Source organism: Dasypus novemcinctus, chromosome 12 (assembly GCF_030445035.2).
Source record: "Dasypus novemcinctus isolate mDasNov1 chromosome 12, mDasNov1.1.hap2, whole genome shotgun sequence".
In the NCBI taxonomy this organism is placed as follows: Eukaryota; Metazoa; Chordata; class Mammalia; order Cingulata; family Dasypodidae; genus Dasypus; species Dasypus novemcinctus.
The window spans coordinates 19,134,333-19,148,576 of NC_080684.1; the positions used below are offsets into that span (position 1 = coordinate 19,134,333).

The 14,244-nt window shown below is 45.1% G+C and overlaps 2 protein-coding genes across 2 annotated transcripts; both read left to right on the plus strand.

Moving 5' to 3' along the window:
• The first annotated feature begins 2,349 nt into the window (after positions 1-2,349).
• LOC139440081 (nuclear pore-associated protein 1-like) lies at positions 2,350-4,535 on the plus strand. The gene is made up of 2 exons (XM_071218723.1): positions 2,350-4,422; positions 4,524-4,535. The coding sequence occupies exons 1-2, from the start codon at positions 2,350-2,352 to the stop codon at positions 4,533-4,535; spliced, it is 2,085 nt and encodes a 694-aa protein (XP_071074824.1).
• Positions 4,448-6,728, plus strand: LOC131280731 (nuclear pore-associated protein 1-like). Its single transcript, XM_058309207.1, has 2 exons — positions 4,448-5,806; positions 6,248-6,728. Exons 1-2 carry the CDS (start codon positions 4,546-4,548, stop codon positions 6,334-6,336), a joined length of 1,350 nt encoding a protein of 449 aa, XP_058165190.1. The 5' UTR covers positions 4,448-4,545; the 3' UTR covers positions 6,337-6,728.
• Positions 6,729-14,244: the final 7,516 nt, after the last annotated feature.

Sequence of the window (14,244 nt, forward strand, 5' to 3'; positions counted from 1 at the left end):
TATTAAAATAAGACAATGAAGTTTGCCACATTGCTGGACTCTTCCTTTTCCTAGAGGCCATTATAGGGAAAATAAATGGCTTAACCTCAGTATTGTTGTGTCTCAGTGAATAGGGTGGCCTGAGGAGAGGGAGAGCTGGGGGAAATGGCTGGTCGGTGGAGCAATCAGAATTCATACACCGTTTATCAATTAAATTTGTCCATATTATGTGGGTGTGGTTTGTGGTGCCCCAAAACAATTACAAAAGTAGCATCAAAGATCACTGCTCACAGATCACCATAGCAGATATAAATTCAATGATAGTGTTTGAAATATTGTGAGAATTACTAAAGAGTGACAAAGAGACACTAATGAGCACATGCTGTTGAATAAATGGTGCTGATAGTCTTCCTTGTTTCATTAAACTTGGGAACTTTTTGGATATTATTTCTTCAACTATATTTTTTCATATTTTTCTGCTTTCCTTTTGGACTCCCTCTATTATATATATATTTAATGGTGCCCCATAATTCTCTTACTATCTGTTCACTTTTTTTCATTCTTTTTCTTCTCCTCCAACCAATGAATAACATGTAACCTATCTTCAAGTTCATTGACTCTTTGTTCTGCCTGATATAATCTGCCATTTAAACACTCTAGTGAAATTACCATTTCTGTCTCATGGGTTTTTTTTTTTTTTTTGCCATTTGTATTTCTTCTTTGGAGAAATATCTATTCAAATCTTTTGCCCATTTTTAATTTGGGTTGCTTGTCTTTTTTTTTAAACTTTTTTATTGTCCTTTTTTTTAAAGATACACAGATCAAACAAAATGTTATGTTAAAAAATAGAAGAGCTACCTTTGTACCCGACTCCCCACCCCAACACCCCCACTCTCCCACATCAACAACCTCTTTCATCAGTGTGGCACATTCATTGCATTTGGTGAATACATTTTGGAGCACTGCTACAGTGCATGGATTATAGTTTACATTGTACTTTACACTCTCCCCCAGTTTATGGCAGAATATATAATGTCCTGCAATATCATTCAGGACAACTCCACGTCCCCAAAACGCCCCCATACAGACGCTAGAAGGCTTGCTTTCTCCCTGGTTGGGAGCATTTTGGTTGCCCGGCATACCTGGGTTCCTTGACTATCCCAACATGTGGTGATATCCTTTCCTTTCTCTTCTGGGTTCCCACTGACCTTTGTTTCCAGCTCCTCCATGACTATCTCTTTATATGGCCAACAGTAAGAGGATCAAAACCTATCCTGATCCAGTTGGCTACACCTTAACTAAAAATAATGTGCAAGTCTCCTCTCTTGGGTAGAGGAATCTCTAAAGTTACATGTGGGGCCAATAATGTGTAGTGAAGAGTGGACCAACTGGCTTGCTCACAATGATCAAACTGTGCTGATCCTACTTTAAGCCAATATACTGCTTGGCTATTAACGTGAAATGACCTATTTGCTTCTGAAACATGGATGAGATGCCTTGCTGGGCATATTCTAGGAGAGCCAGAGAAACTGGCCTCTTATCCATATGGAATATTCCCTTGTAAATGGTGCAGCAAAGATCAAATAGAAAAGAAATACCCAATGGTGCTACACTGATAACTCATTGTTCCTACCCCACACCTAAGGAGACGTAAGTAGCCCAGTATGGATGAAGGTGAACTTGAAGTGAATCAAATAATTGCTCCTAGTACACCAGTGCATGTGCTCATTATAGGCATGCCCTGGTGCTAAAGACCTTAAATACTGTTTTTTAAAATGGTAATACATAATCACTATATGAGGAGGAGGCCCTAGCGCCTGGTGGTTAAATGAATGAACCCTGGAATCACAGAGGCTGGGGTTCAAATCCTGGGTTGGGCATTAACACTTGCATGTCCCAAGGAAGGTTCCAAGGCTTCAGCATTATTTTCACCCAATTGATCAAAAGAAGCAAAGAAAACCTAGCTAGGCCAGGAAGGGATGTTGTGGGGTGCAGCATCTGGGCAAGTCAGGCATTGCGAGCCCTCTCCAGAAAAGTCTGACGCGCTACTGGTGACGTTCATTGACGGGATGGCCACAGAGAAGGCGTGCCAAGCTGCAGACCATGCTGGGGTGCTAGAGAGGACCACCGAGGCTAGGTCCCTGGGCCTAGCAGTTTGCACTGCAGCACCTGTTCCAACTGCCCTTCCTTCTCCTCTTGCCCATCCCCCACCCCTCACATTCCCTCCCTCTGTGACACGTCCAGATTCTATCTCAAGCCAGGAGCTCAACAGTGCCAGTGCGGTCCTTGCCTCGGAGGAGCTGGGAGCTAGTTGACCTCTCTAGTTTCTCACTCCACTCCCTCGATTGGACAGCGCACAGGTAGCTCTTCATGGGCAATTTCCTGAGCCGACTTCAGTCGCAGCCCTGCAGCTGCTGCTCAGGGCCCGGCAGTCACCCGCCTGTTTATCCCCTCCACAGTTCTCCTGGGGCTCATCCAGATGGCCCTGCTGCCCCAGCACCCCTCCCTGGACCTGCCCACAGGTTGTCCAGCCCGGATGCCATGAAGTTACGTTCTGGGATTTACATCGCCCCTAAGAGGAGATATCCCATCCGGAACCCTCACTGCTCCTCTCTGGGGGTCCTGCCGTCGGTGTTGGGGAGGGAGAGTCTGAAGCCAGTGCTGTCATCGCGCAACTCCAAGATGTTTGGCTACTCTTCTGGGGTGGTGAGGATCCCTCGTCCAGGGCGCAAACTGTCCCTTCTGGATTTGGCCCCTGAGCAGGTCATCCCTAGGAGGCTGGAGCCATCCAGACACCTCCCACCCCTTCACCTGAAGGAAAGTGGACCGAGGGCCCCAGAAGAGGGCAGAGAAGAGCGAGCAGAGGAAAAGGAGGAGGAGGATTGCAGAGATACCAGAGGGCAGGATGGGCAGAGGAGGGATCTCCACACCAGAGGAAGTGTCCGGGCCCCATCCAGGCCCCTGGAGCCCGAGGAGGTGGTCACGTCCTTCCAGGGTGGTCCTGGACCTCTGAACAAGCATCTCCATTGTAGGGACGGACAAGGAGAGAGCTGGTGTCAGGAGGCCCAGGTGTCTGTGAGCTCCTTTGTCAGCGGCTGGGCCATCCTGGGCTTGGACAGGCCTGCAGGAAGCATCCTGCCTCCTGGAAGGGGCGGTCCAGGGGCAGCAGGGTTCCCTGGTGCATCCTCCTCCTGCTCGCTGCCGTCAGAGAGACCACCACAGGCGGTGCTGGAGGGGAGCCACGGCCGCAGCTCTCCAGGCTCACAGCCAGGGGAGGAGACGCAGGAAGAGCACCATCCAGCTGAGCCGTCAAGGAGCGCTCCTCTCCTCACACCAGCCAGCGTCAGGCCCTGTAAACGGAAAAGACGGAGGCCACTACCATTGCCACTGCTGCTGCCACTGTCGTGGGGTGGAGGTGAGCGGCCCCCACCCCTGAAGTTTCCTTGGAGAGCCGCAGCTGGAGACTCATGCTGGCAAGAGAAGGTTGAGCAAAAACAGGGCCATGGCATCGCCGAGGAAGGTGGAAGAGAGGCTTCTGCAGAGAGCAGTGTCCCTGCACCTGCCAGTTCTCCCTCTCTGCCTTCGGGGGAGACTACAGATGCCTTGTGCCAAGCCCCAGTCACTGGGCCAATCCCGGCTACCACCGCCACAGCGGCCACTGCCTTGGCTGACCTGCCTGCCAGGCCACCAATCCCCTCTGCCCCTGTACCTTCGGCCTCTCGTCCGCCCACGGCTGCCACAGCACCTCATCCTCTCGAGGCTGCCACACCTTCACATTCGCTCAGGGCTGCAACATCTGTTTCTGACCTCCCCACTCCTGCTAATGCTTTAACCCTCTCCTTCCAGCACACCACTCCTGCAAAGCAATCACCTGCACCCATGTGCATAGTTTCTCCTCCTCTGTTCTCACAAACCCCTTCCACCTTCTCTTCCACCCATATCCCTGTCCTCACCAGCCAGCCCCTAGTGGCTCCCCTGGTCACACCCACCATCCCAGCCAGCACATTTGCACACGGGATTTCCCAGCCTGCTTCGGTCCCCAGTGAAAGTGACATGGACACCACTCCCCCTTCCCACGCTGTTATTTTCTTGCATCCTCCCAGCCCTGTTGTGCCTTCCCTCCGTTTTGAACATGCTCACTGTAATATAAAACAAACACCTCTTGCAAATGCCCCAGATTCCACCAACCTGCCTGTACCAATAAACACTACATCCACCCCAGTTTTCATCCTCCCCTTGGGTCCAGCAGCCACCCCTCAGCCCACATTTGGGGGCCTTGGTGGGCAGCAGCTGGGAGCCACTTTTCCCACTGCTCCTGTCTCTGCTGGCCTGCCCATCTCTCCTGTGGCCGCCGACACCCCAGCAGGCAGCCCCTCTGCATGCTCAGAGCCCAGGCCTACCTCTGATCCTGAGGACATGGACACCACGCCTCCTCCCCAGGCTGTGGGTTCTCTCCAGGCTGCTCCTGTCTCCGCTGGCCTGCCCATCTCTCCTGTGGCCACTGACACCCCAGCAGGTAGCCCCTCTGCATGCTCAGAGCCCAGGCCTACCTCTGATCCTGAGGACATGGACACCACACCACCTCCCCAGGCTGTGGGCTCTCTCCAGGCTGCTCCTGTCTCTGCTGGCCTGCCCATCTCTCCTGTGGCCACCAACACCCCAGCAGGCAACCCCTCTGCATGCTCAGCAACCAGGCTTACCTCTGATCCTGAGGATATGGACACCACGCCTCCTCCCCAGGCTGTGGGCTCTCTCCAGGCTGCTCCTGTCTCCGCTGGCCTGCCCATCTGTCCTGTGGCTGCCTACACCCCAGCAGGCAGCCCCTCTGCATGCTCAGCAACCAGGCTTACCTCTGATCCTGAGGATATGGACACCACGCCTCCTCCCCAGGCTGTGGGCTCTCTCCAGGCTGCTCCTGTCTCTGCTGGCCTGCCCATCTCTCTTGTGGCTGCTGACACCCCAGCAGGCAGCCCCTCTGCATGCTCAGCAACCAGGCTTACCTCTGATCCTGAGGATATGGACACCACGCCTCCTACCCAGGCTGTGGGCTCTCTCCAGGCTGCTCCTGTCTCCACTGGCCTGCCCATCTCTCCTGTGGCTGCCGACACCCCAGCAGACAGCCTCTCTGCATGCTCAGCAGTCAGGCTTACCTCTGATGCTGAGGATATGGACACCACACCTCCTCCCCAGGCTGTAGGCTCTCTCCAGACTGCTCCTGTCTCCAGGAAGAATGTCTTCCCCTTTTATGCGGCATGTCCTGGTACTGACAACACACCATGCAATGGCAGCATTGCCTCAAACCAAGTCTCCACTGGCTTGCCTGCACCGTTGGTCCATGGCCCACCTCCAACACACAATCTTCCCTTTTACCCAGGAACCACACCTCAGCCCACATTTGGGGTCCCCAACGGGCAGCAGCCGGGAGCCAACAGCTTTAACCCCTACTTCCAGTTGGGAAAGTCGCCATCCTCAGCACAAGCTGCAGGCTTCAGTTCTCCCACAGCCCAGCCACCCAGTGGTGGCGTTCCATCACCAGCATTTGTGGGATTGACATCGCCAGGTTCCAGATTTGGCATCCCAGTCAGCACCCTGATGGGAAGTAGTAGCTGTGCGGTCAGCGCGTCTGCCCCGGGACACAGTTCCACTTCTGGAGCTCTCACCTTTGGAGCAGGACCAAGTGGAAGCTCCAGCACCACTTCTGCTCCACAGGGCCCGACTGGCCAGAGCATACTTTCTGCAGGAGGAACCAGTGTCATGCCTGTAGTTCAAGACACCTCTGCTTCCACCTCCATACAGGGCACTCGGAGTCTACCTCACAAGAAAACAGGTGGGACAATAGGAGGGGACAACACTATCCAGAGCTGTGGGGCCTTTTAATTCCACCTTCAACCAGGGCACCTGTGGTCCACCTGGCCAGGGCACAGGTGTGGTGTAATGGGAGGGGACAGCACCACCCCTGTGCTTGAGGGCCCTTGTGTTCTGTCCTTCCAGCAGGGCACCTGGGGCCCACCTGGCCAAAGTCAGAACATTTCTAGGGGAAAACTTCTCTTCTCCCTTTAAGTCAAAACACCTGAGGCCCCTCCAGCCAGGGTTCCCCTTTGGCTTTAGAGGAGCCAGCACCACTGGGAAAATACCTGTGTTTGGAGGCACTTTTGCTGCCCCTTGGGTTAAAGCGACTGTGCCTCTGGTATGGGCAAGGTAAGTAGCAGCTTTTCCTTTTGGGCACCCCATCACCTACCCAGGGCTTCATAAGAGGTATTTCTTCCAGCACAAAGGACCCAGTCTCCACCACCACTAAAGAGAAAAAGTGCCCCCCAGAAACGGCGTGCAGCCAATCTCCTCGTCAAGGGTCTTTGAACGTCTGGAAAGGAGCATTGGACAGGTCCGGCTCAACCTCTTCACTGTCAGCAAGCTGGAGGCCCAGCGTGTGTGTAATGTGTGTGTGTGTGTGTGTGTGTGTGTTGGAGGCTGGCAAGCGTTCACTGCATGGACTCGAGGACTTCCACATAGGGAGTAGGAGAGAGATCTACGCGTATATCGACTGTGCTTTCCCTGGCTTGGGTGATAACAGGGCAGACCCACACTCTGGGCCTTTTTTCTTGGAAATGGCAGGAAGCCCTCTTGTTACCTCTTGTTACCTCTTGTTACCCCATACCCATTTGCCTGAACGGGCCCTTCTCTATCTTCCCTATGTGATGTAGATAGCTTATATATATGCGGATCGTTATAAATAAACTTGTTAATTTGTCTCTGCTTGTGTGTCTTTGCTCTTTTACTCAAGGATGGAGGAAGAACTGTCTTGCAGGAGTGGTGATGTTATGCTAGACTTAACTATTTGTTTTCTGTGGGCAGTGAGGAGGACGTGGAAGGGGCCACACCTTATGATCACATGGCCTGGCTTCTGAAACCTGTGCCTTGAGCATTGGCGACGGCCATGCAGGAGGACATGAGATCCAGAGCAGGGGGAGGCAGGGTGGCCCCCTCTTTCCTCTGTGCTTCTCCCCATCCCTCTGACCTCACTATAGGTTCAGCCATCTCCGGTGCTTGTTCAGAAATCGCACTTCACAATTTCAGTCTTTAAAATGTTGGAATGTGTTTTTTTGTGTATGTCTTTTTAATTTAAACTTGTGCCCATCATCCTACCATGTTCATCCTTCACCCAAAATGAATGGGCTGAGCATCCATGCACTTGAACCATAATTCTTGCTAATTCTACTCCAAGAAATATATCCAAGACAAATGAAATTGTGTCCATGCAATGATTCCCAGGGCAAGTGCATGGCAGCCAAAACACTCCCATGGGGTGGGGACACAGGTGGGGGCCCTGGGTGCTGGGCCAAGTGCTCCTGCAGCTGCCCCATGCCCACATCCAACCACACATCCCTCCTGCCCTGCGGGGTCCCAGGCAGCACCCCCAGAACACGCCAGCAGGTCCTCGTGGGTTGCTATTCTTTTTATTACTAGGTTGTTTGATTTCTTTATATAACATGAATATCAAACCCTTATCAGATATATAGTTTCCAAATGTTTTTTTCCCACTGAGTAGCCTACCTTTTTACTTTCTTGGTAGTCTTTGGAAGAACAAAAGTGTTTAATTTTGAGAAGGTCCCATTTATTTGCCTTTCTTTCAGTGTTCAAGCTTTGGGTGTAAGGTTTAATTATTGCTTACCACACGATCTTGAATATGTTTTTCTACATTTTCTTCTAGTTTTATGGCTGTAGCTTTTATATTTAGGTCCTTGATCCATTTTGAGTTAATTTTTGTATAAGGTGTGAGATCGGGGTCCTCTTTCTTTCTTTCGGATATGGCTATCCAGTTCTCACAGCACCAGTTGTTGAATAGACTGTTCTGCCCAGTCTAAAATCTGCCCAGTCTAAAGTCTGGCTTGTCAAAAATCACTGGACTGTAGATGTGAGGGTCTATTTCTGAGTTCTTTATTTGGTTCAATTGGTCAATTTGTCTGTCTTTCCTTAAGCCAGTACCATGCTGTTTTTACCACTGCAACTAAATAATATGTTTTAAAGTCTAGAATGAGAGTCCACCACCTTCATTTTTCTTTTTTAAGATTTTTTTTGTCTATTTGGTACCCCTTATGCTTTTAAATAAATTTGATAATTGGTTTTTCCACATCTGCAAAAAATTTTTTTACTGGGATTACACTGAATTTGTAAATCAATTTGGGTAGAATTGACATCTTAAAGATACTTAGTTTTCTAATTCATGACCACAGAATGTTCTTCCATTTGTTTAAGCCTTCTTCAGTTTCTTTTAGCAATATTTTATTGTAGTTTTCTGAATACAGGTCCTTTGTGCCCTAAATATTCAGTTCCTAAATATATAGTTCTCTTAGTTGCCCTTATAAATAAATTTTTAAAAAATTTCCTCCTCAGATTTCTCAACAGAATTGTATAGAAACACTACTGATTTTTGCTTATTAATCTTCTGTCCTGCTACTTTTCTGAACTCATCTATCAGGTCTAGTAGCTCTGTTTAGATTTTTTTTTTTTTTGGATTTTCTAACTATAGGGAATATGTCACCAAATTGTTTTATTGGTAAGCCTTTCCAAATATACTTCAAAATATAAGACAATTTTTAAACTTAACTAAAATACCAGTATTTCATCTAAATGTTAACAATATTTCCTTAATATCATTGCACCTTTTCAAGTTTTCCAATTTGTCTCATATTTCTTTTCACAGTTTATTTGTTTGAACCAAGCATTGATGAAAGTGAGGTTTACATGTTAAAATTGGGTGATATGTGTCTTAATGATTTTTATTTTTTATTTAGAAGTTATGACTTTACAGAGTAATCATATATAAAATACAAAATTCCTATAAACCACCCTTTTATTAACACCTTGCATAGGTGTGATACATTTATTACAATTAATGAAAGCACACTTTTTATAAATGAACTATTAACTTTAGTCCATAGTTTAACTTGGGATTCTCTGTGTTGTGATGATCATGGATTGTTAAAAAGAATTTTATTTTAGTACCATATATATAAAATGCATTTCCTCTACAAATTTTTTTGTAATAATAAACTTATTATTTTTATAGAAGCTTTAGATTTACAGAAAAGTTACACCAAATGTATATGGAATTCCCTTATAACCTTCACATACATACACCTATGGTTTCCCCTATTATTAACATATTACATTACTGTGGTATATTTATTACAATTGATGAACCAATATTGAGGCATTGCTCCTAACCAAAGTCTATACTTTCCAATATGGTTTACTTTGTGCTGTACAGTTTTACAGGCTTTGGTGAATGCATAGTCATGTGTCCATCGGTGCAGTCTTATACACCACAATGCCACTACCCTGAAAAGGTTCTGTGTTACACCCATTCAACCCTCCCCTACTTCTGGACCCCTGGCATGCACTATCTTTATATCAATGTTTTAACTTCTGTTACCACAAGATAATAACTACAATAACAATAAATCTAATTTGATCCGTGATTACCCACTCCCCTTACGTTTGCTCATTCCTCAGTTGTGAGGGATTTGGAACAATGTCCATTCCAATCAATTCAGGTTGAGAAGGGACTTAGATATTATGGGACAGATGGAAGGAATTCTTTTGTTTGCAGTTATACATCTTGTGCTTTGGGAGGGAGCTTGTCCATCATTTTGTTGGTTGTCCAGGGCAAGCGCAAAGAATTGGAGAGTAGGAATTGGCTGCAACTCTGTCGGGACTCAGGGCGTAAATAGCATATGAACAGTCAAAAGATTGAAGTCTCTGAGAGATATATTTAATGGGTGCATTGAAAATTATAAGTTTAAATAAAATGAGTAGAAGAATCCTGAGTAGAGAACTCTTAATATAAAGGAGTAAAGCTGTTATATTGGGGAAATAGATTATCCTATATTCCCAAATAAGGCCTGCTTAGAGAGTGTTGATTTCATGAGGCTGTGTGCTTGGCCTCTGGTGTCCCCTTACCCTCCCATGCATACTTCTTTTTCTTTTCAAATTATTTATGGATCTGGGTTTCTGGGTCTTGTTGCTTTTTTCACAGCCTGAATGTTGCTATATAAAAAATGATTAAAAAAAGAAAGAAATTGCGGGAAAAGATGAAATAAGAGCTCCAAGCATGACTAAAAATGCAAACATAATTTCAAGTCCTTAAAGAACACATATTTCTTTACCTGGGGTAATTCCAGATTAAAATCCCCATGAATTGGATCATTCAACTCAACTAAAGTGATCAGTTTCTCAAATCCCTGGGAGTTCGTGTCAGCTTGCCTCATGACTGTCATCTCCTATAATATTAACTATCTGGCTTTAAAACAAAAAGAATTTTAAATAATTCAGAATTTTATAACTGTGGAAGAAGTTGGAAATGGAACTTCCAAAAGCTTTGGGTTTCTTAGTCTAAATTCTCATGAAAAGTAAAGTGAAGCAAAAATATATATATACATATTTAAGCTTTTGCAAATAATTCATTTATTTTATTTTATTTTTTAGAAGATACTGGGGACTGAACCTAGCACCTAGTCTAGGAAAAGCAGGCACTCGACCACTGAGCTATACCTACTGAATAATTTATTTTAATATGTCATTGTATGTCTTATATTTATTTTTAAATTTTTATTCACTTATTTTTAATGGTATTTTTGAAGATACATAGATGACAAAAAATGTTACATTAAAAAATGAGGTTCCCATATACCCCACCCCCCTCACCCCACTCCTCCCACATCAACAACCTCTTTCTTCATTGAAGCACATTCATTGCATTTGGTGAAAACATTTTGGAGCACTGCTATACCACAGCAAATATATTTATTTAAGTACGTTTATTCATTTTTATTTTTATTTTTTGTCTGTATTCATTTTTTTAATATTACATTAAAAAAATATGAGGTCCCCATATACCCCCCCCCACTCCCCACTACTCCCCTCATAGCGACAATCTCCTCCATCATCATGAGACATTCATTGCATTTCGTGAATACATCTCTGAGCATCGCTGCACCTCATGGTCAATGGTCCACATCATAGCCCACACTCTCCCACGTTCCATCCAGCGGGCCATGAGAGTATCTACAATGTCTGGTAATTGATCCTGCAGCACCATCCAGGACAACTCCAAGTCCCGAAAATGCCTCCACATCTCATCTCTTCCTCCCATTCCCCACACCCAGCAGCCACCATGGCCACTTTCTCCACACCAATGCCACATTTTCTTAAATATTGGAAATAATTGGAAAAAATAGACTTGTGAAAAGATAAGCAAAATCAATGTATAACTGTTTGGAGAAATCAATTCTGATAAAAGATTTAGTGACATACAGAGTATAAATTTTAAAATCTCTGTAAGGTAGGAAATTTCTTTATCATGGTTTATAGCCTATTCCAGGAGGAATGAAGGGGAAAATGTCTGAACAACTTTTAAAATATGCCCATGGCCTTTATTAAATAATTCTTTTATAGAAGACTATTTTAATAAGGTTTATTAACTAATTTCAAAGAGAAAAGAAAAGTTTGTAGCATGAGAAAATAAAACATGGAATTTATAACTTAGTGCTTTCAGAAATTGGAATGGTTCCATATTAAAAAATAAAATTTAGGCTAAGAATATATCAATTCACAGGAATAGATGACTACAGATGATGACATGATGATGATGATGATGATAAAGAAAGGCATTTCTCTTGGCCTGCTATGTGTCAGATTCTGTGCTTCTTGGTGTTTTTCATGTTTGACTCCTCTTTCCTAATTGTGGCCTTTTGAAGCAGGTAATTCTGTCTTCCCTTCTTTAGACAAACTGAGTAAGAGTTTGGGTAACTTGTCCAGGGTTGCAAAACTGAACTCATACGTTGAGTAAAGTTAAAGACTTATGGGCCAGGATAAGAAGTATATTAAATAATATTCTTTATAAGTACCCTAATAACATTAGAAATAACTATTAGTTTGCATGTTATAACAATGTTGCTAAAATAGTTTTTTAGATTACTGATAGAAATGGAAAACTGGTATACCTGATAAAAGGCAAGGCAGTGATAAACAGCATCTCTTTTAAAAGGAGGCAAATTAAGAAAAAAATTTTTGCTTATGTTTGTTCATATGGAATTAACATAAATTAGCAAATCTTTTAAATTGTGTACTCTAAATATGTCTTTTACAAGTATCTCTGACATTCAAACTCTGTGAATTTTCTTCTTACAACTCAGTTGAGTTTTAAAATGCTGCTTAGTTGCAGAAATATAAAAGTCATCATCTTCATAGACCAGAGGTCCACCAGGAAGAAAATTAAAAGGAAGTTAGACTTAAAAATTTTATTAGTAAAGAACCTGAAAGTATTCATTTAAAACTTATTTTGGTCATTAGACCTTTATTATTAAAGCACATAATGAAAGCCTTTTTAAAAATCATTTTCCTACATGTGGACTCGTCATTTAAACTGGTAAATATTTGTAGCAAATATGCAGGTGCTATTATCAAAATACATTTTATCATCATCAACTTTATGATGACGCATATGTCCTAGATATATTGCACTAATACATTGAAACAATGTAATTAAAGTATTAAATAACTGCCTTTTCTACTTCAGGAGTAATGACAGTTTAGGTTAAAAAGAGATTCTTAGAATAAGATAAATGGAATTTGGTTCTGTTACTCAGACTTCTCAAAGGTTCACGTCCTAAAATAATTGTTCAGCTCAATTCTGGAATCTGGACTTGGTGTTTCTGAGATAAGAGTAGTTGAGCTAGGGTGTCTCTAGATTCCTACTACTGTTAATAAAACATAATCATTGGGTGGAGGGTGATTCAAAGATATTAAAACAATCTGGGACTACCAGCAAGATGGTGGCAGAGTAAGGAGTTCTTAGAGTCCGCTCCTGCTACAGGGCAGTAAGCATACACCCAGAGCTCTCTGAAGCCAGCTGAAGCACCTGTCTGTGGGCTTCAGGAGGCCAGAAGAGCATCCTGCAACATCCTTGAAGGAGTGACAGGAGGAGATGCCCGTCTGCAGAGAAGATTCATAAGTAGAGGCTCCACGCCCCAGAGGCCGGTGACCATCCTCCACCGGAAGCACAAGTCATCTTGGGAGCTGTTCTATAGCTGCAATTGAAAGCTCCACTTCCCAAAAATGGGGAAGGAAGAGGCAACTGGGCACCAACTTCAGGTACTGATGAGTAAATTCATCAGACTAATGTATAATCCTGAAAATAGCTGAAGTTTGAGCCTGTCCAGGTCAGAAAGAGGCCAGAAGCTGCAATTTTAACTCTGCACCTGGCATGAGGGGAAACGGAGCAAGACTGAAAATTCCAGTGCTGGTGGGGACCGGCTTCTTTCCATCCAGATCATATTGCAACTCTAGCCTAGGCCCCAGTGCCACCTCTAGCAGGGAGGGGGCTGTGGGGATCTGAGCCAGCCTCTCTGGGAAATTACCGGTCAAGCCATGGAGGCCGGTGATTTTCTTCCTCTGGCAGTGCAAGCTGCCCCAGGAGTTGTTCTGTGGCTGGAATTGGAAGCTCCATTTCCCCAGAACAGGGGAGGAGGAGATTTCAGCTACTGATTGGTAGACTCAGATGGCTAAGAGATAAACCTGGGAAGAGCTGGGGTGTGAATCTGTTCACATCAGAAAGAGACCAGTGGCCACGATTTTAACTCCACCCCCAGCATGAGGAGAAGCTGGGCTGACTGAAAATCAAAGTGATGGTAGGAACCAGTTTCTTTCACCCAGATCAGCCTGCAGCCCTAGGTTAGGCTTCAGCCCCAACTCTGGCAGGGAGAAAGCTGGTGGGCCCTGCACCAGCCTATCCAGGTAACTGTGGGTACCTTTCGCTGGCACAAACTAAATAATCAGGATTCTACCAGGGCAACTGCCGTCATCTTGGACCCACACAACATAGATTGCTGCCCACACCTGCAGCTCCATCCCTGTCTCAGGCAGGGGAGAAAGGGGTGTGAAGCTTCATCAGTCTCTCTGGGCAACTACAGTCTAGGCCTGGACAACTTGGATTATTCCACACAGCTGTGAATCTGTCCTTACCTCTGGGAAAGGAGAAAGTTGGGAGAAGCTTCATCGATACCTGGGACAATGAGGCCAGCTTGAGCCTCCACAGTTTATAGCACCAGTTACATCCTTGCCTCCTATTGCACAACCAGCAAGGGAGAAAGGGCATGAAGTCCTAAACTAAAGAGAAAAACTCTACCCAGAGTAAAAAATCTAGGAGGCCAGATGCCAAGACCCCCCTAAAAAAATTACAATCCACATCAAGAAACAAGAAGCTGA